This window comes from Branchiostoma floridae, chromosome 6 (genome assembly GCF_000003815.2).
Source record: "Branchiostoma floridae strain S238N-H82 chromosome 6, Bfl_VNyyK, whole genome shotgun sequence".
NCBI classification, from domain to species: domain Eukaryota; kingdom Metazoa; phylum Chordata; class Leptocardii; order Amphioxiformes; family Branchiostomatidae; genus Branchiostoma; species Branchiostoma floridae.
The window spans coordinates 26,111,829-26,131,718 of record NC_049984.1 but is presented as its reverse complement, the minus strand read 5'-3'; the positions used below and the strand labels follow the sequence as shown (position 1 = coordinate 26,131,718).

General features: G+C 43.0%; 1 protein-coding gene across 1 annotated transcript; it reads right to left on the bottom strand.

Moving 5' to 3' along the window:
* Positions 1–16,569: 16,569 nt before the first annotated feature.
* LOC118418658 lies at positions 16,570–17,796 on the bottom strand. Its single transcript, XM_035824666.1, has one exon. It carries the CDS (start codon positions 17,677–17,679, stop codon positions 16,747–16,749), a length of 933 nt encoding a protein of 310 aa, XP_035680559.1. The 5' UTR covers positions 17,680–17,796; the 3' UTR covers positions 16,570–16,746.
* Positions 17,797–19,890: the final 2,094 nt, after the last annotated feature.

Sequence of the window (19,890 nt, the reverse complement as noted above, 5' to 3'; positions counted from 1 at the left end):
GGAACATAAACGTAGGGAAAATGGTTCGTAAAGTTGATATTTAAGTCATTCACGGAACGGAAACTTATTGTAAAGATGACGTTGATAGCACGTTAAGCTCGATAAAAGGATACGGAACGACCACGGAAAGTTCTTGCTTTAATTACCCTTTCAGTCTGCGTGAACGGAACATAAACGTAGGGGAAATGGTTACGGAAATAGATTATAAAGGTGGCCGAAAGATTACGGAAAGGTCCTAAGAAACGCGTACTTTCCGCCCGTAAAGGATACGTAAATACGGAATAAACACGTCTAATAGTTGCGGAAAGGCACGTGAGGAGTGCATATAAGTACATATAAGTGCCAACGTAAAGGTTACATTAAAGGGAATCTTTACGTTCACGGATAGATGTCGTTAAGTTGCGGAAAGGGTGCAGAAACGTATCGTTTACGTTGAGTTTAAGCTTGCTTAAATACCAGATTTCGTGCCGTGTCACTATTAGTCATGAACTTTGTGTTGGCAGGTCATGACTTCAATGGTTTTGTTAGCCAAGGTTGTATGTCCTCTGAACCTAAGTGAAGCAGTTTTATATTTTGTTGTATGAAGCCACAGTGTGTCTTGATGTATAAAGCTTGTGTTGATACCTATGACTGGATTATAAGGATTGGCCTTGCCATAAGGTAATGGAAATTTCTAACCACAATGACACACTGTTCCTATTATAACATGGGGATTAGAGAGAAGTACCATTTCTTACAGGACTGTTTCTTTTCTTGTAGCTAAAGAGGTCCATAAAGCTGTCTGAGATGGACTTGGATGGACGGAAGACGCACGTCATGGCCATCCACATCGCCACCTTCTACGAGCTGGCCTGAGACAAGTTACAGAACATCAGCCGGCTAGAGCTGGAGACAGGGCTGAAGATTGATGCCAAAAGGAGAGTGAACTTAATACAATGGAGAATAACATTGTAAAGTTTTAAACATCAAGTGACTTCAATTTCATTCTGTCTGCAGATCAGATGTTCAGCCGTGTGGCCGACAAACTACGTCATCAAGAGGCCCACACCCCTGAACAACTAATTAATATGATGCCAGAATGTAGCAGGCTAAAGGAATACCAAAAATTATTCCTGTCTCCTTTCAAAGTAGAAACATCGATGCCCAAAAACTATTAAATGGGCAGCTACCAAAATGGCTCCCTTATCTTGACTCTGACCAGGAACAATTCGTGTGGGAAAACTATCTAGGTTAGATGATGAAATCAGGTAAAAGCGCTACAGCTATGGCAGCATATTCTAAAGTTGGAACATGATGGGTCCTGACCAAGCTTCCACAGTACGTGGAACAAAACTGTGATAACGAGGAGTCAGCAGTCCCTGATGACCTAAGAAGCCTGCTGGAGAAAGAGCAGAACCCAGAGGTAACGGATTCTTGATGGAATGGACCTGATGATACAACTATCTTTATAATCTGATACTGCATATATTGACGTAATAATATGAAATCATGATTAACGGGATGTGGAAAACCTGTACATTGTCTACTGAGCTTTGCAGCAAGTGTTACTCTTCAGCATGATAACCTACAAGCAAGAAAGCTATTGCCCCTAAAATTTCTAAAGCTTATTGTTTACGAACTTTATGCCACCTTTAGCATGTGTTACGAGCTTCGCTCATTTCATTGGATATATACCGACTGGCACTAAACTTGATTTTATTGTTGACAGCAGTCCTATTTTTTTCACAGATCACGGTATCAGGGACAAATGTTGCAGCTCCAAGAACAACTTCGAGGGCTGTACACAGAAGGCTTCTGAACTTGTTACCTACGGACTTATTGTCTTTTCAAACAAGGATCTGGCAAAACAAGTTCATCAATCTCAAAACTCTGCTTCCTGCCCTACAATCCGCTCCACAGTAGGATCTTCAACATCATGTGCGATTGCTGGAGGCAGTCAGTACTGCCCTTGAATGGATAGCGCTAAACAAACTAAACATTCGTTATCCAACTCACATATTAGACGACTTTTTGTTTGCAAATACTTCTTACTCCTCCTATGAGCGAGATCCTAGGGTATTTGCCGATATGTATCAAGATGTAGGAGTCCCTCTGGTCGAGGAAAAGACTTTCTAGCCTGATAATACGATGTCAAACGATACCATGCCTTGAAGAAGTACACTATACTAGTAAGTCTATTTTGGAGATGTCAGGTCAAAAGATCAACCACTTGACGCTCCTGGAAAAGGAAGATGCTATTTCAGTGGCCAAGGAAATCATGGTGGAAACGCCTCCAGATTCGTGTGAATCGGACTCTGGCAATATCTGCATCTGATTGTGCCACATCTCCGTATCGAAAACTGCAAATTGATCCTAACGAAATCATGTCATATACAGCAGTAAATATGAGTGATTTTTCACCTGCAGACAGGTATGAGAGGAGAAAATACATTGAAAATGTGCAGTTGACAAGCAACATTTCCATGTATTCAAGGAGCTATGATCCCTATAGAGCAGGTGATTGACGAAAAAAACTTCGAAACCGATGTTCAAACGGAATTTCACGTCCTTTCATGTAGGCTTCTTAGAAGCATCTGCTGTCGGAAGTACAGTTTGGTTGGGACGACCCCATTGTTAACAAGGACTTGGGCAGCGTAGTAATGAAGCTTTTCAACAAGGTAACTTTGTTTCACCGAAACCAATACAGATGCAGACTTGAATGTTCCAAATATGAACCTTTCTGAATCTTATCACTCTAGATACACAAAATGACCAAACTGAAAACATTCTACGATAAGTTCGCAGCATATGTTAAACGTTAACACGAACTAAACTACGTCTGCGGTAATAATATAGTTGTTCATGGAGTCACATTTGGCAAATGCTATACAAATTTTATTGACAATGCATTGTCTTTCTCACTTTCAGATCAGACTGACTACACATTTGTTGAGACCCTATCAAGCAGTGATGCTGACTCCACCAAATCTGCAATATCGATACAATACAACTTGCGCAGTCAACAAACAACAACAGAAATCTCTATCGTATTCAGCATTAGAGTGGACACCACCATGTTTTCCTGTTATGACTATTGACTTTCTCACTGGCACACTATCCTCAAATCAACTTTCCCATACATCTTGCCTGTTCAAAGCTTCCGACCACAGAATTCTACTAGACACACCACCGTTTGACATCACAGTACAAAAATCCTGCACCATTACAGCTGAAAACAAACCATATCTTGTTGTATGGGAATGAGAGTACTTTTCTCTACCTGACAATTATTCTGAAGACATCATGTTCCAGTTTTCCCAGACAACTATTAGCTCTTACGATACTTAGGTAGCATATAACTTATTAGATACAGAGAGTGACACTATTTTTGAATGTGAAACTGTGGAATCATTGTGTGAAGATGAGGAAGGGGACCCTTTTCAGTTCTGGGGGTTACGTATGAAGAACGGAGACAGTTGGTATTTGGTGATGCCTACGTAGGAATGTATGAACAGTTAAAGTTCCAAAGGTAGACATTATATATGTAAATGCTATGGCAGTCCGTGTGCACACAGAGCGAGGACCAGAAATAGTGGGTTATATACCAAGAGAACTGACCAAGAGAAAAATAAAAGTAGTATGCACTTGTGCTATAAAAAATATCCAGCAACAAACTGTCATCTATGGATTGTTTTATGACACATATCATACTCTGAACAGGAATCAATTTGTTTTCGTGATGATAAGGTAAATGGTTCCCGTGCAGATGGGATAGGAAATATTTTCATAAAAATTTCACAACTCGGTGTGATTTGGTTAATAAGGTGTCAATTGCAACTTCTGATTGAAGACAAAGTGAAAAACAGATACCGTGCTCTGATATTTCTGAGGACTTAAAACTGTACTAACTTGTTTGAAATTATGGGCGCCAACATTGACAAGGGGACGCGATAGTGAATCATAGGAGCCGATGCAACTTGATTGGAAGAGGCGTTTAATCCGTGATGCTCACTCAAGTACAGCCATGATAGAAGAGACCGAAGAGGATCATGGGATCCCTGACAGTCAAGGCAGTGACGTCACTAACTCATTACATAACCCAGTGGCGTGATTTCTCTTTATCTTCTTATTTCTCTCTTTCTCCTTTTTACCAAATTATCATGTGGTAACAAAAATGTAATGTCAGAAAACAGAGCCTGTTGTCTACTTTTTGTAATAAAATGGTATAAATACTATAAATCTGCAGAGTGTGCATTAATAATAGTGAATCCATGAAATAACCCCATAACAATACTTGGGAAATCTAGATCTAATGAAAAGACAGATATAACATTACAAAGTACGTGAAGAAAATTGTTGACTAATGAGGTAAGGTTTGTTAAACACAATATGAGAGATAAGATGTAACATCAGATTGTGAATACATTACGGACAAATGAAGGTAACAGTTGAACTGAAATAGATTGTCAATGTTTTTCTGTGAGATAACAATGTCTAGCTAACATAAAATGGGGACGAATACAATATCGATTATCTGCAGAAAAAGAAGAAAAAATACTGGTATTAAGCAGAGTTCTGTTTGGGCAAAGTTCGTGAATGTCAAAGTTCTGCGACATGCGACGCTCCTCTTGGCCGGTGGTGTTAACAGTTACAGTTCAGCGTGAGCGATGTTCTTCTCGGCTGGAGCATAATGTGCCTCTTGGCTGGTACACAGTTCAGTGTAGATGATATTCTCCTGAGCTGGTACAGTTCAGCGGTGATCAGACGAAGTTTGTCGAGCGAAGTTCGTAGGTGGGAAAGTCCGTGGGCGGTCCGCGTCAAATCGGGTAGAACGTTATGTTGAAGGTTGAACGAAAGAAACATGGCGGTTGGTGAATTTTGACGTTGTACTCACACGGCCGGGGGACACTGGGAAGATTCGGGGTTTTGCCGGATAGGTAAGCCGAGAACTACTCCCTGCGACTTCTATGAGTCCTCTGGGGGTTGTTCAGCGAAGCTGGCGCAGGGATGAGGTGTAGACACGCATAACTTCCGACCAAGGGCTCCGCCGAGGAGCTATTAAAGACCAGATCCCCTCCTGCACATGTGATAGCGCCATTGTTTACCTACATCCTCATTTGCTAGTGGCTTCCCGTCCACTCAGAGTGCGATCTCCCCTGCGCAAAGCACGGGTTTGGGCCTGGGTTTCGTTTCCCAGCCGCTGCACACCACGCCAACATTGACAAGGGGACGCGATAGTGAATCATAGGAGCCGATGCAACTTGATTGGAAGAGGCGTTTAATCCGTGATGCTCACTCAAGTACAGCCATGATAGAAGAGACCGAAGAGGATCATGGGATCCCTGACAGTCAAGGCAGTGACGTCACTAACTCATTACATAACCCAGTGGCGGGGAGTTATTGTCCTAGTACTTGTATCAGCAAACTAGTATTGCACAAAGTACATGTGCCTTGGATTTATTTTGCATTACACAGTATTAGAGTATAACCATATAGAATTATACTATTGAAAATATTGTAAATCTTTGTTTGACTGTTCCAAAAGGAGCCCAACAAAACAAGCTTGATTTATATTTTAGAATGTAGTATAGTATAGGAAGTACTTTCTAATATCGTTTTATGTATCATTCTTATATATATGTACTACACACCTAAACCCTTGGGAATGTATTTGTGACACTTTTTATTGTTATTTCAAACCCCCAAATAATATAGATTTTGAGACATTGATGTAGAGACACATCTATCTTTTCAGGTCATGGTGACATATCAGTCACGACCGGAGAGACCAGACATCATCACATGCAAGGACAGCCTTCAAGGGATCGTGGAGAACCTGGCAAGGGGACGATTGAAGACTGCTGCTAGACTGATGATGACGTGCGACAGTCTATCAGAAGAACTGAAATCCCAAATGCTTCACATGATCAACAGAGAATGCAAAAACCTGACAGCTGCTAACAGCGACTCCATCCTTTACAAGTCAACATCCCATCACCTACAGCAGTTCTCCCTTCAAAGTCTGCACAGTGACTTGCAGAGACTACCCCATTTGCACTTTCTGTTTTGGACACGATCACAGAAATCTCAACACACCACTCAACCGCCAGTGCAGCTGTGGCTCTCCGTGGCCGAAACGCCAAACTTTCAGCCTTACTGTGTGTTACAGGCTGGGGGTGCTAAGACAGCTGTGTACAGAAGACTTGGCAAAATGGGCCTCACTACAACACAGAGCAATGCCAGGTTGAAACAGGAAGAAATCGCCAAGTCATGCGGAGAAGGTCTCTTTGCCCTGAAGAAGGCCATAGAACACCACCACGCCAACAAGAGCAAGACAAATAGGCCTTTGCCCATGGCCATGAGCTGTCCTATTATAGATGCAGATATAGAGGACCTGGAAGTGGGATTTTTAGACATTTCCTTGGATGAAGCCGCCCCCCACCCCATGGATGACGGAGCCGCCCCCTACCCCATGGATGATGGAGCCGCCCCCCACCCCATGGATGATGGAGCCGCCCCCCACCCCATGGATGATGGAGTCGCCCCCCACCCCATGAATGATGGAGCCGCCCCCCACCCCATGAATGATGGAGCCGCCCCCCACCCCATGAATGATGGAGCCGCCCCCCACCCACAGCCACTACAAGCACCATCCCCACCACCACCAAAGTATACCCATGGTTTTGACAACCTTAACTTCAATGTACAAACCCACCATGTACCACCAGTCTCAAACCAAGAAGAACCAAGGACGTTCAGAACCAACAAATCCACTGGACTAACCACATAGCCGTACAAGACCGCGTATCTACCGATCACCTGCCAGACGACCAACCCATCAAACCACTTCCATTGTATGACATTAGCGATTCACTCCCCACCCCAGACACATGGGCTGCCCTCCGAAGCGACTTCGTGGTCCTTGGATGTCAGTATCTCACCAGATACGTCACAGCATTCCGTCCATTCGCCTCTGTCGTTATCAACCACATCCCTCACCAATACTCCGACATCATGTCCCAGCCATCAACTGAGGTAAGCTGGCACTTCATATCCCAACTAACTTGTGTTGTGTTATGTTTTGTTATCTCTATTATATATTTATAGCATGAGCACCATCTATAACTGTTGGAATCAGCAAAACAATTGTATATCCAGGCCACCATCTTTAATATGCCATATTGTACACATGTATTAAAGAACTGGTGAAATGGGATTCCCTCTATCTTTCACATAAATATTTGATCTTTTCTGAAGATATCGATGTAATTTTCAGATGAAATGTCCGAGAAGTTATTAAAACGGCGATCTAAAAATGCCACCTCTGTGCTCTTTGATGCGAATAATTAGGAACAGGCCGTGACGTCATTCCGATGAGCCCCTATCTGCTAGTATGGCTGTCTATGGGAGTAACGTACATTTTGAGGGACCCATATCTTACAAACAAAGCGTAATTCATAGAAAAATCTCGGTCTGTCGAAAAGATCACATATTTCGCCTTCTTTGATTTTAAAAATCGTATTCACCCTCACTAAATTATATTTAAAGGCCCTTGAAGTTGCTGCAAGTCCGAGGTGTGAGTAACGCAAGCGGAAGAAAGTTCATGTTTACCTTATGGATACTGTCGCGGAAAATAGCAGACTAACAGTATTTGCTTCAGATATATACCAACTATATCACTAAGTTAACATACATTACCTTGAGGTATGAAGTTCATATTGTATATTCATCTAAGATATTTGCACAAATAAGAACTCAGAAGCGCAGAAGTTTGTGTCCTCGTCTCCGCTTGCAGCTTCGGCCCGGTCGTTGTTTACAGTATGTTCACAATGTAGCGGCAACTACGTTAAGTTTACCAGGATTGCTATAAGAAATACAGCTCAGAATAATTTCCACCACAAAATATGTGAGTTTACGCAAGAACATGTATGCTTCTGTAGATAGTTTGTGAAGGCCAATTTCAATGAACGTGTTTTTGTACTGCGATTTCGGCTTGAGCACGGCCGAAAACAAAACAACTCCAGACTGTGGCGAGCCTTTGCCACATTTCGGGGCGGGTGACAGACTGTTCCGACTTTCCCCTATCTGCTCTCGGCGTATCATTAGAGATTTACATGTTTCTGTCGGTAAATGTACAGCGATTTGGAGTTAGCTGTTGTTATGTCCGGTGAATAAATTTTCACTTTTGTGTGAAGCACTGTTAGTGTTACTGGCCTATGTTGAAGAGAAGATATTCACATTAGCACCGGCGTCACAAGCCGAGTATTGTGGTGAAAGAAAGTCATGTCTGACTCTGAGCACGAAGAGGATCTCGAAAGCCAAAATGGCGAAATTAGAAGCGACACAGCCTCTGAGAGTGGCGACGAACTGGTTGCAGAAGGTTATGTCCATCCCTACCAGGACGAGCCGCTCGCCATGCCGGGGGAAAATGCGCTTCGGGAACAGCAAGCTGATGTGGACGGTCGGGAAAATGCGCTTCGGGAACAGCAAGCTGATGTGGACGGTCTTCTCCCAGCCACATTGGATGCACGGTTTGAGTGAAAGCTCTTTCTTTTCTGATACATGCTTAATTTGCTTAGAGCATACTGTGCCTGTATTACGGAAGGCCTGGCATAAAGGTGCATCACTTGCAGAAGACTGGGTTCGGGTGTTCAGAAATTTGGATGTGTTACAAAAGGTGTGTACGCAATATATCATCATGTTGTTCTTAGCAACACCTGCATCTGCATTATTACTAGACCTTTTTTTAGATATGTTAGCATTAAGGCATTTCAAGAGCTTAATAAAGTATATCAAAAAAGTTCAAAATGTAATGTGTGCTTGTCTGTTTTAGAAGCTATTAAAACAAAAATGAAAATCAATCTGCATGGAGTATATGTTTGTTTTTCATCTTTAATGTATGTGACATCTCACTTCTTGTCCGCAACAACTGAGAGCTCGGTTCTTTGAGGTCAGCTGCTTCATCACAGGAACCCGTACAACTAGGGGCTAGTGTCTGGCGGGCAAGACTTCGAGCAGAAAAGTACCTGTCCAACACGCTGGATGAGGAATCACGCACCTCACACCTCCAACACAGGTACACCACTTACAGAAGATCTGATGAAGTTCGAAACGAAAGCTCGTGAAAACAAAATGTTGGTTTTCAATGAAGTTGTGCTAAAAGGAATGCCACGCTCAGATGTCAGGCAGACCATTGTACATGTTACTAAAGATGAGAAGTGTAGGGAAGAAGACATCACTAAACATAAAAAAAAAAAGATTTTAAAGAACCAAAAAGCTACTAAATGAGTTTGAGGTCGAAGATGTCCAATTCTACTATCTGCAGAAGCTCTCTCTGTTGTAACCAAAAATCACCACAACCAACAGAGATGCTTTTTTTGGACTGTACTATGAAGTAGATATGGAAGTAAATGAACAAGAAAACATAAGCATGAAAGCTCATCTGAGCAGAGACGGGGGCTGATATCGCTTGCCAGGCATTTATGATTCGTTACTCGAATCACATGTCTCTAAGCCACGTGATCAGGGTTAACTGAATCATCACTCCTGAAGAAGGTCGACGGAAGTGCATTGAAAATTCGAAGTAAGCTAATTTTGGTGTTCTAAGACAATGGAAAATCTTCACTAAAAAAAACATATGGTGTGCAGTCCAGCTGGATGTAATGGGAGATACCAATCATGCTTAAAACAGTCAAGTACAGGACGAGAGTTGGCTGGATTGCTCTAGATGAGGACCATATGAGTTTCTCAGTGACCTATTGTATCTGTTATAATTATGAACACGGTTTACCTTTGTATGGCTTCAGTCCAGTGTTTTGCCAACAAATGCAAAGGTTAGTGTACATATGACATTGTGTGAGAACCAGATAAGTTTCTCGTTGCCCTATTGTATCTGTTATGTACAAGGTTTACATTTTTCAGATACCACGCCTTCCAGCGTAAGAAACTCCCGGGGTTGGAGATGGATATATTCCGGGAATACGACAACCCGTACGACAGAGATGCCTACATTGTAAGGATGCCGCACCTCTGCAACATTCCTACCGACAAGCGACATCGTCACAGATGCCAGGCGCGGCACGACTGTATAGTCAATCGCTCGACAAGACATTGGGAAGCTGTCGGCAGGTCTGGCGAAAATCCTCGCCGAGATGGACAGTATTGTCTGGACCTGCAAGGTATAAACTTAACTCGCAACAAAAAGTTTGGAATATCAACTTTGGCTGATCATATTTCCGTTGTTTCTGCATCAATTTCAATCAATAAAAAGCGTGTGTGATTTCCTTTCATATGGTAAAAAGCTCCTTATGAATATAAAGCCGTGGAACGAGCACCAGGGATGCTTACGTCAGTGGGTCACCAAACAAAAAGTGCCAAAATTTCCCTTTTTGTGTGCAACACTGTATCGCCCTGCTAGTATGGGTGCGTGTGTCAATGATTCAGTCTTTCCTTTTTCACATAATCTTTGGTATACAGAAAATCCAAGTTTATCTTTAACATTTGAGTAGAGTATATGTGCCCGTTTGGCAGTTGGATGATCAAATTAAGGTGCGGAGGCGCCAATGAGAATGTCACGCTGACTGTCGCACGGATAGAGCGTAATAGCGCGTAGCGCTTGGTGGATGCAGTATCATGGTGTGGTGTATGTATGGCTGCCACAGCAAAACAAGGTTCACCATCATCCCAGACAACCTCAATACTGTGAGATACAGGGAAACCGTTTTTTCATTCAGTCACAATGCCATACCTCGTCAGCGTGTATATGGGATTCAATGCAATTCTGCAAGTGTTAAGACTACAATATGCATGTCCACACAGAGCAAGGACCATTGTAGACTTTGTGCGTGGTCAGGCGGTGTAATCTTGTTGCAGAATGTCATTCGGCCCCATATTGAAGGGGTAAGACATTGCATCTGAATGAAAAACGGTGTCCCTGTATCTTACAGTATTGAGGTTGTCTGGGATGATAGTGAACCTTGTTTTTCCTGTGGCAACCATACAGACACCACACCATGATAAGTTGCGTAATTAACTATCTTACTAGCAATTTTACTGTGGATTAATTTGTTCAGTGGAGACACAGGTGTCACCTCCAAGAGGATGAACTGAACTGAATTTGTTCAAATTAAAATAAAATTGATGCAACTAATATATGTTCACTTTTTCATGATTAATATATTTAAATTTTGGCTCGATGTGAAATTTGGGAGCACAAGTGTCGCAGAAAAGTAACCTTTCCAATATTGGAAAGACATAACATTTTATATGACAGCTAAATCTATTGTATACTACTACTAAGAATTAGTGTAGGCAATAGCAAAGACTGCCATATACAGGAAGATACAGAGGATCAATATGTACACAATCGCTTTGTACATGCGAATTGTTTAACAAAACAAAACAAAAAGTTTAAAAATTTTTTTAACTGCAAACATGTTTATTGTTTTAAACGTATACACATGTGCTTTGAATGTTAAATCCAAGCAAATCTGTTTCCTATCGTCTTTTAGGTCTCCAGCCTGCTTACTACGAGAAGGCAGGCGCATACGAGTTAATGCGGGAGCTGATGGCCTGCACTTCTTGCCGGCCGAGCACATCAGAGGTGCGTTTGACGAGATGCGGCAGCAGACAGACCATCCGTTGCTGGTGCAGCTCATAGAGTACATGGAGGCTAATTGCAAAGAAAGTTATTCTATCTGGCCCTATATAGGACATGGTACAGCATTAACAGTTTCACCTTGATATGCACAAGCACATCCAAATCCTGGACCAGAACCCGAAGGCATGGTTGGACAATGCCAGCCAGCTCCTCCAGCAGGATGGAAGTAACCTCTTCGCTGACTTCCCACACAATCACCCACATTCGATGCCCTTTATTCCAGCACAGATGAAATCAACACTCTTAACACATGAAGTGTTAGAAATAATCTGTGCTAGCAGCTTATTCGTAACCAGAAAACAACTGTCATACTTCTTGGAAGGTGGCAAGCATGGCACTGCGCCATCTGAAGAACTGCGGCTCCAAACAAAACAAACCAGGGAGTCGAATCTGATTGGTGAGAACAACTTTGGGGACTTTGATTGGTCTACACGGCAGAAGCCAAGTGCACGCTTTAATACTTCACCATTCTAGCGTCCTCATGACTTATCACCAATTATACGGCGTGTCCTCCTGCAACAGTACATATAATCTGAGGACTCAGGCTCTGGGAAGAAAATACTTTTAAGACCAGGCCCATTCCCTGGTAACCTGACATGTTCACACAGTACAAGCGGGAACTAGACCTTTAATACGAAAAGATGCAAACTTATCTAAAAGACTATATTTAAGAGGGTACCAGGCCCACCCTCAGCCTCTTAAGTTAAAGACCAATCCTATCCGAACAGGAAGGTTGGATTTGCAAATATGCAACTTGCAGAATGTTGCATAGTTTGAGTAGGATATGGTAATAATTTAATTGTGATGTTTTTATTATGCCTAGCTTTCGGCGATCCTCAACCATGCTGGCATGGGAGTTTCATCACGCACTACATGGAGAATCGTCAGCGAGAACGCTGCTACCACGTGCATCTCCTATAGCAGCAAGGGGAAAATCTGGGCATATGGCAATGTGAACATCATGGTTAACGTCCAACAGTGAGACAGGGTATGCTGTCATTTATGCAGTATACGGTCAGAATACAAATAAATTTTGTTACTATTAGTATTTTGAACATATTCTCTCTAATCTAAACCCTTCACTGTAATATTCCCCAAGTTCAATACTCTATTCACAACCATAGTGAACACAGCATCATGCGAGGTAGAAGATATTTGTAAGACATGCGTGTGTATCTATATGGTGTGCATATTTTATTCTTTATTAAATTTCTATTTTACTTCTTGTTTCTACTGTGCTCAAGTCAAGGTTCATGATGCCAACACCTTTTTTCTTGCATACATTAGTATTGCGAATGCATATATGGATAACAAGCAAATCGTTTAGAAGTGGTTGTAATTCTAAACTTTTCATTTCACGTGTGGTCTCACTTTAATAGTTAATGACCACTTATACTTACATCAATACATGAAGCAGTGCATATGATAAGATATTTGTCATTTGCCTTCCATTGTTAATGGTCACCGTTCTGAGATGAAAAATTGGACGTCGCGATTAACAGTTCCACTGTCAGCAGAACCAAAGGTATGTTTATGATATTTTGGAATTTGTTGACCAGTGATTGAGTTTGCTGCTGCCTATGATAGTGATTCCACACCGACTGCTTACATGGTTCATACTAGTACATGCATTTATGTTGAATTTGTTAAATGCTTTGTGGAGCTTAGGACTCCTATGTTCCCCCTGGGGACTCTCAAAGCGAGATGTAATTTCTATCTCTCCTTATGTGGCTGTGAAATACCAGGTTGCATGGGATATACCAGACTACAGGGTAGACGATTTGTAATAGCTGCAACTACAACTTTTACAATTGACAAAACCCCAGCCCGATTGATATTTTTGAGATCGGGATGGGGTCTCATGTAGAGCGTGATATCAATCGGTGGAAGGACTTCGAAATCCTGGAGGGTACGTTCCCCATATCACTGCTTTTAGCAGCAGATGACATTATCAAGGTTTGTGCTACATGTCCTCAGACTCCTCAGGAACTTTGTACTGTTGTTATTTTACTATAAAGTTAAGTTAAAGTACTTGCTTGCATTTTCTGTTTATACGCTATACCCCAATTGCCTATCGGAGCCCCTGACTAGGAACATATCCGGCCGAAATCGGTGAAAATGTTACATTCATGTATTATTGATACGAGCATCTTACACTTTTCCAGAACATCATGCTGAGATGCTGAATTGGACAAGGGTCGTTGTGCCGGCGAGATCCTTACCGCCTGATGATTTTGGAGATGACCCTCAAGTAAGAACACGCAGATCACACGCATCAATTCATGTACATACAATGTATCATAGATTTTCCTACAGTAGGGCATTTTGTGATCATGCAGGGCTTGCATCAGGACTTGAGTGAGATGGACATCTTACCAAATGAAGAAGACGTAGAATGGCTCAAAAGTCGCTTCAAAATGGAGTCAATAAAGTCTTAATGTCCAAGTTCAAAGCTTTCAGTGTGATTCTCTAGGTTCTAAACCAGACACGCTGCCGTTACGAGATCCTACACCACGCGATCTCTCGTTACCATTACATAAAAGGTAACAGTTACAACTACGTGATATCACACATTTAATTAAAAACACACTTGAATCGCACCCTGTTAAGTGAACACGGCAGCGAGAGTAGTGCAACGCAGGCTTCGACAGGCTAGCTAACAGGGGTGTTTGACCTGTTAGGACCATTGTGGGTTTACATTTTTGGTCAATACACGAACAAGAAGTCCATACTCGTATCATAATTCCCTAACTCAGTGTCAACAATGTTTTTGTATTAAGTTCACTATAAGAAGTGCAGATCTAGAGAGAGACAGAGGTCGTCGGAGAAGGGCAAACAACTAATCAGCGGCAGCAGGAATGCCATGGCATCCTGGCTCCTGAACGCACCATCATCCTCCAGTTCCTCCTCCTCCGCTGGTGCAGAGATGCCTTCTTCTCACATCGAACAGTTTCCTGAATTCGACAATGCCAACGTGTCGGTCTAACTTTACAAAGCAATTAGATAAATAGTTGCAATGGTATGCCAAGAAATCTGATATGTCTTTATGTGTGCATGAGTACATGTGTATATGCGAGCAAAACACCTAAATGCACCTGGCAGTTGAATGCTTACAACTACATTTTGACGGGGATCAGATACATTTGATATACTCGTTCCCCCTAAATGCAAATTTAAGAAAATACATATATTGCAAATGCAACTTGACTAATTGTTTTGAATCTTCCTTACAGAAAAATACTGCCTTTGTCTGGCTCAAAAGTGCAGTGCAAAAAGTCTAAGGAACCCGGTCAAAACCACGAGCACATCGCTGCCGCAGATGGCGTTAGTGACGTCTCCGACATGGAGGAGATGGGCGGAGTGACGGACGACTCAGGTATATATGACGAAAGTGATGACGCCTCGGACAGTGTCACGCGTGCCATCGAGGCAGTGGTGTTTCGCACCATGAAAGCATCACCATAGCCGACCCTGGGGACAAAACATCTCCATAGCCAACCCAGGGGGCAAAACATCTCCACAGCCAACCCAGGGGGACAAAACATCTCCACATCCGACCAAGGGGGACAAAACATCTCTACAGCCGACCCAAGGTGAAAAATAACATCTTCACAGCCGAATCAGGGGGAAAAACATGTCCACAGCCCAGGAGCAACACGTCGGACATAGATTTCATGTAAGGACCTATTGCAAACTGATGTATGGAACAGCACTATTTCTGTACTATACAGTTCTATAGGGTGTTTGAGGAATTTAAATTTTGAATTCCATGTCAATCTATTATACAATGAACGGCAACTCTATGACAGTCTAAGTTTATTACACTAAGGCAAGTTCCATTTGCAGTTTTTGTTTTTGATTGATAGCCAACATAGGTTGCTTGATGGAAAGTACATTTGTATGTCTATAGTTTGTAATAATACAGTTAATATGAGAAAGTTTGATATGTTTATTTGGGTTGTATTGAGTGATATATGCAAAATAGTGCTTGATAGATGTTGCAGTTGTAGCTTTTGTGCATATCTTATTAAAAGAGATTGTTGAAATGTGTTCAAATTACTTTCGTGAAGATTTTTCTTGGTAGTGTTTTTGTGTATATGTTTCTGTCAAGTGTGAAGAACATAACTATTAAAATAATTAAAAATGCCTTTTTGGATTGTGTGAATACTGTATTATACCTGCAGGTAGTAGATTTTTATGAGATGTTGAATTTGTTGATATATTAATTTGATGGCTATTTTTTTGTTATCTCAGGATGGAGACGTCAGATGGCATGAGTAGCTATGTGCACAATGTCTCAGAACTGAAAGAGGGCGCGAAGAGATGATGATGTTGTGAAGAAGGGCATTTGCTTCTCTCCTACAAAGAGAAAATTCTTTTGCGATAGTGAAAGTTCGAAGAGTCCTTGTAAGATCAGTAAAATGAGCAAATCTAGTATGAAGACAAGTGACTTTGTGGTTAATGAAAGGAGTGTTGTAGAAGCAACAAATGTAGAATTCGAAATTCGAAGACAGAAGGCGGAAACTCAGAACCACTGGTGCTCGGCTGCTCCAGCTCTCTGCTGATGCCTGTTGGTGGGGGTTCTCCCAAATTGTTGTTGTTGTTGTTGACAAGACATGGATGGACGTCTGAACCACTGGTACTCGGTTCCACCTCTCTGCTGATGCTTCTTGTTGGGGGTTCTTCCAAATTGTTTTCGTTGTTGATGTTGTTGTTGACAGAATACAGCAAAGTAGGAAAACACCGATGGACGTCTGAACCACTGGTGCTCGGTTCCACCTCTGGTGATGCTTGTTGTTGGGGGGCCTCCCCAATTGTTGTTGTTGTTGTTGACAGGAGAAGGCGGAAAATCAGAACCACTGGTGCTCGGCTGCTCCACCTCTCTGTTGATGCCTGTTGGTGGGGGTTCTCCCAAATTGTTGTTGTTGTTGTTGTTGTTAAGACATGGATGGACGTCTGAACCACTGGTGCTCGGTTCCACCTCTCTGCTGATGCTTGTTGGTGGGGGTCCTCCCAAATTCTTGATGACAGCAAAAGGCGGAAACTCAAGACCACCGATACTTGACTGCTTCACCTCCTGGCTGTTGCTGACTGACGGTATTTTGTTGTCATTTGATGTTGTTGGATAAGACACCTGCAATGCCTGGTTGCTTCTCTTCCATGTTAATGCTAGCAGACAAGGGTCCTCCCAACTTGTTGTCATTGTCGTTGTTGTTGTATAAGACAACACCCGCGCTTACCTCCTTCTCCTCGCTGCTTATACCTGCTGAGATGTTGTTTGCGGCTAAGACGATGGGATAAGGTGAGATGTTGTTGTTTGCTGCCATGACGACGGGATACGGCTTGATCTGGAAGCCCGTCGCCCTGACGGCGTCCCCCGTGCGACACTTGACCTCCAGCACGCCGCGCCTCACGCCCGTGGCCCACTTCCACCGGCGCACGAAGCTGGTCCAGCGACCAGGTGTAGGAATGTTCCGGCCCATCCGAGTGGTCACCATGGTGTACTGACCCCCCGTGACGGTGAATGCATCCCTCTTGGTGGCTGGGACAAACGCTGTGCCCTTGCGCCCCCTAGTGACGGGCCTTGGTCGGTGCAGCCACTCCTGCCAGGTGTCGTTGCTCGTCACCCTGATGGTTCCCACGTCCTCCGGGCTCTGCTTTCCTCCGTCACTCTCGTTCTTGGTGTATCTGGGCAGTGAGAAGACAAACCCGGCCAGGCCACCTCTCTCGTTATCGTGGAACCCCTTGACAACCCTTGTCTTCCCTCCTGTGAGCGGAATCTTGGTGACCACGAAACCGTCGACGCTGACGGTGTAGCGAGCACGTGGCGCGAGGTGCTTGGTCGTGATCTCGATCGTGTACGGAGTCACCGGCCACTCGTTCACTTCCGTCTGTCCGTCCACGACCACTTCTTCCTTTTCCTTATAGGACGCTGGGGTGTACAAGTTGGACTCCACGAAAACCTGCCCGCCTGTGCCGTACTCGGGAATGGCGTGGCCGCCCACCAACACGCTGAAGCTGAACTCCGAGTTGTACGGCATGGCGGCGAGATGTCCACTGTCCAGGAAACAACGAGAAAACAGCACAGAATCGGGCGAAAAACAAGAAATCTTTAGAGAAATCTCAGTGCAGCTTGTCCCCGGTCCCCCTCTACTGTCAGACCTATATCTGTTGTATTTTAATCTGTTGCATTAAGATAGTGCCGTGTACCTCAGATAAGTTGGAAGATATCGTTTCAGTTTTACACTACAGGCTGGTGATCAACTCAACGCATTCAGATTTATCCTTAACAAGACGGCCAGCCTCGTAAGCTCGCCGGATAACAAAGACAAGAAGTCCAAAGAACTGTTAGCCGAGTTCAAAAATACTAAGGCTGTTGGGGGGCTTCCAGTCCGAAAATGTTCAATCGGCTGGTGCAGTCTTTTAGACAGGAGGTGTTGCCGGATGTCGTGAACACCCGGGAAAGACTTAAGTCATACAACATAGGAGAAGAGGTCCACGATGAACCACATGTACTGTAACTTATATGCCCTCATCGGGTTTGCCACTTATGCCTCTTGTACCTTCTCCAGAACGCCATGCTGAAATGCATAATTGGACGAGATTGATTGTTCCAGCGAAGAACCCCCCCCCCCCCCCCCCTCCTGAAAAGTTAGGCCAAGAAGAACCTCAGGTATGAGCATGTGAGACACAGAAACTATGCTTCTTACATATTAGTGTTTATTGATGACCATTAACGCTTTTACAATCTTACATAATCATGGGGCCCATGTCACTGGCATAATTAACAATACATTATATTGGTGACTCACAGCTGTATAAGATATGAAATTAGCATACTGAAGGCTGGTTTAAATGTTGACAAAATTTCTATTGCTTTATACATGAATAGCACCTTATTAATGTAATGAAAGTATATAAATATGTCCATACAGGGCAAGCGACAAGACCTGACTGAGCTGGACATTCTTCCTAGCGAAGATGACGTCCAGGCCCAGAAGGACAGATTCATCACAAGGACTTTGCAGGTTCTGGTGGCGACGTTTCCGGCATTCCACAAGTTTTGCAACAACACCAGACAGACCAACCCTGCAGTGAAGAAGTCGTCATACACGCCCTTAGAAGTTTTGGATCTGGATGAAGCAAAGACTTCAGATAACATTCGGATTCTACTGCAGTTTGCAGAAGACAGTTGTGGCTGGTGTTCCACATCAGGTGTGAACTGTTTTCTTCAAGTCATATGAATGACTGTGTTTCCCTGTGTAACTGCACATCTGTATACATATCCATGGACATAGAAGCACACAGTGCATCTGCCTTTAAGTATATACATATATGTGTCTTGGGAATGAGATGGTGCACATTTATGTTTTGTTTATCATTGAATCATATTGATTAGGATTGCTGTTATCTGTAGGTTGTCGTATGAGACCAGGCAACTTGTAAGAAAGTTCGTGGAGCCAAGCATATTAGGCAGACAGAGTCAGACCAACTACAAAGTCTGAAATGGGTGAAGGAAAACGCTAGAAGCTCACCCCGTCCTCTCACAAACAGTGAGCCCAAAGGCACACGTGCACTGACATTAGTCAACTGCCAAAGTCCTGTATCAGCTACTGCTGAGTGCATACAGATACATTAAGCAGGAAACCACTGGCACGTATCTACATCCATTGGTGGGACAATAAGAGGGTTTGATTCATTAAACACAAATGAGCTATAATTATATATATAAATCGTTTATCCGTCCTCTACTTGAATATGGCGGCGTAGTCTGGCACGGTTGCACTACTTCAGACTCGAATCTCATTGAACGTATACAATACGAATGTTCTTTAATTGTAGCTGGTGCCATCAGGGAGTCCTCATACTCTTCTCTACTTACTGAACTGGTATGGGAAAAACTATCCGACCGCCGACAATTCAGACTCTTATCCTATTCTATAAAATCGTTCATGGCCATACTCGACAATATTTAAATGATTTGATACCACCCTTAGTATCAGTCTCTGCTTCCTATGACCTTCGTAATAAAAACGACTTTCTGTCACTAAAATGTACCACAACCCGCTGTAAGAAATCGTTCATTCCCTATGCAACGTATCATTGGAACAACCTTACCCTAGCAGATCGTTCCTTAAGTCTTCCTCACTATAAGAAAAAAATGGTCAAATCCGTGCGGCCTGTCTCTGTTCCATACTTCAGCATAGGTCCTCGTTTCCGCCTAGGTACTTATAGAAACTCCAACTTGTACT

Coding starts and splice junctions, on each gene's coding strand:
- LOC118418658 (XM_035824666.1), bottom strand. CDS start 17,679: ATGCCGTACAACTCGGAGTTCAGCTTCAGCGTGTTGGTGGGCGGCCAC.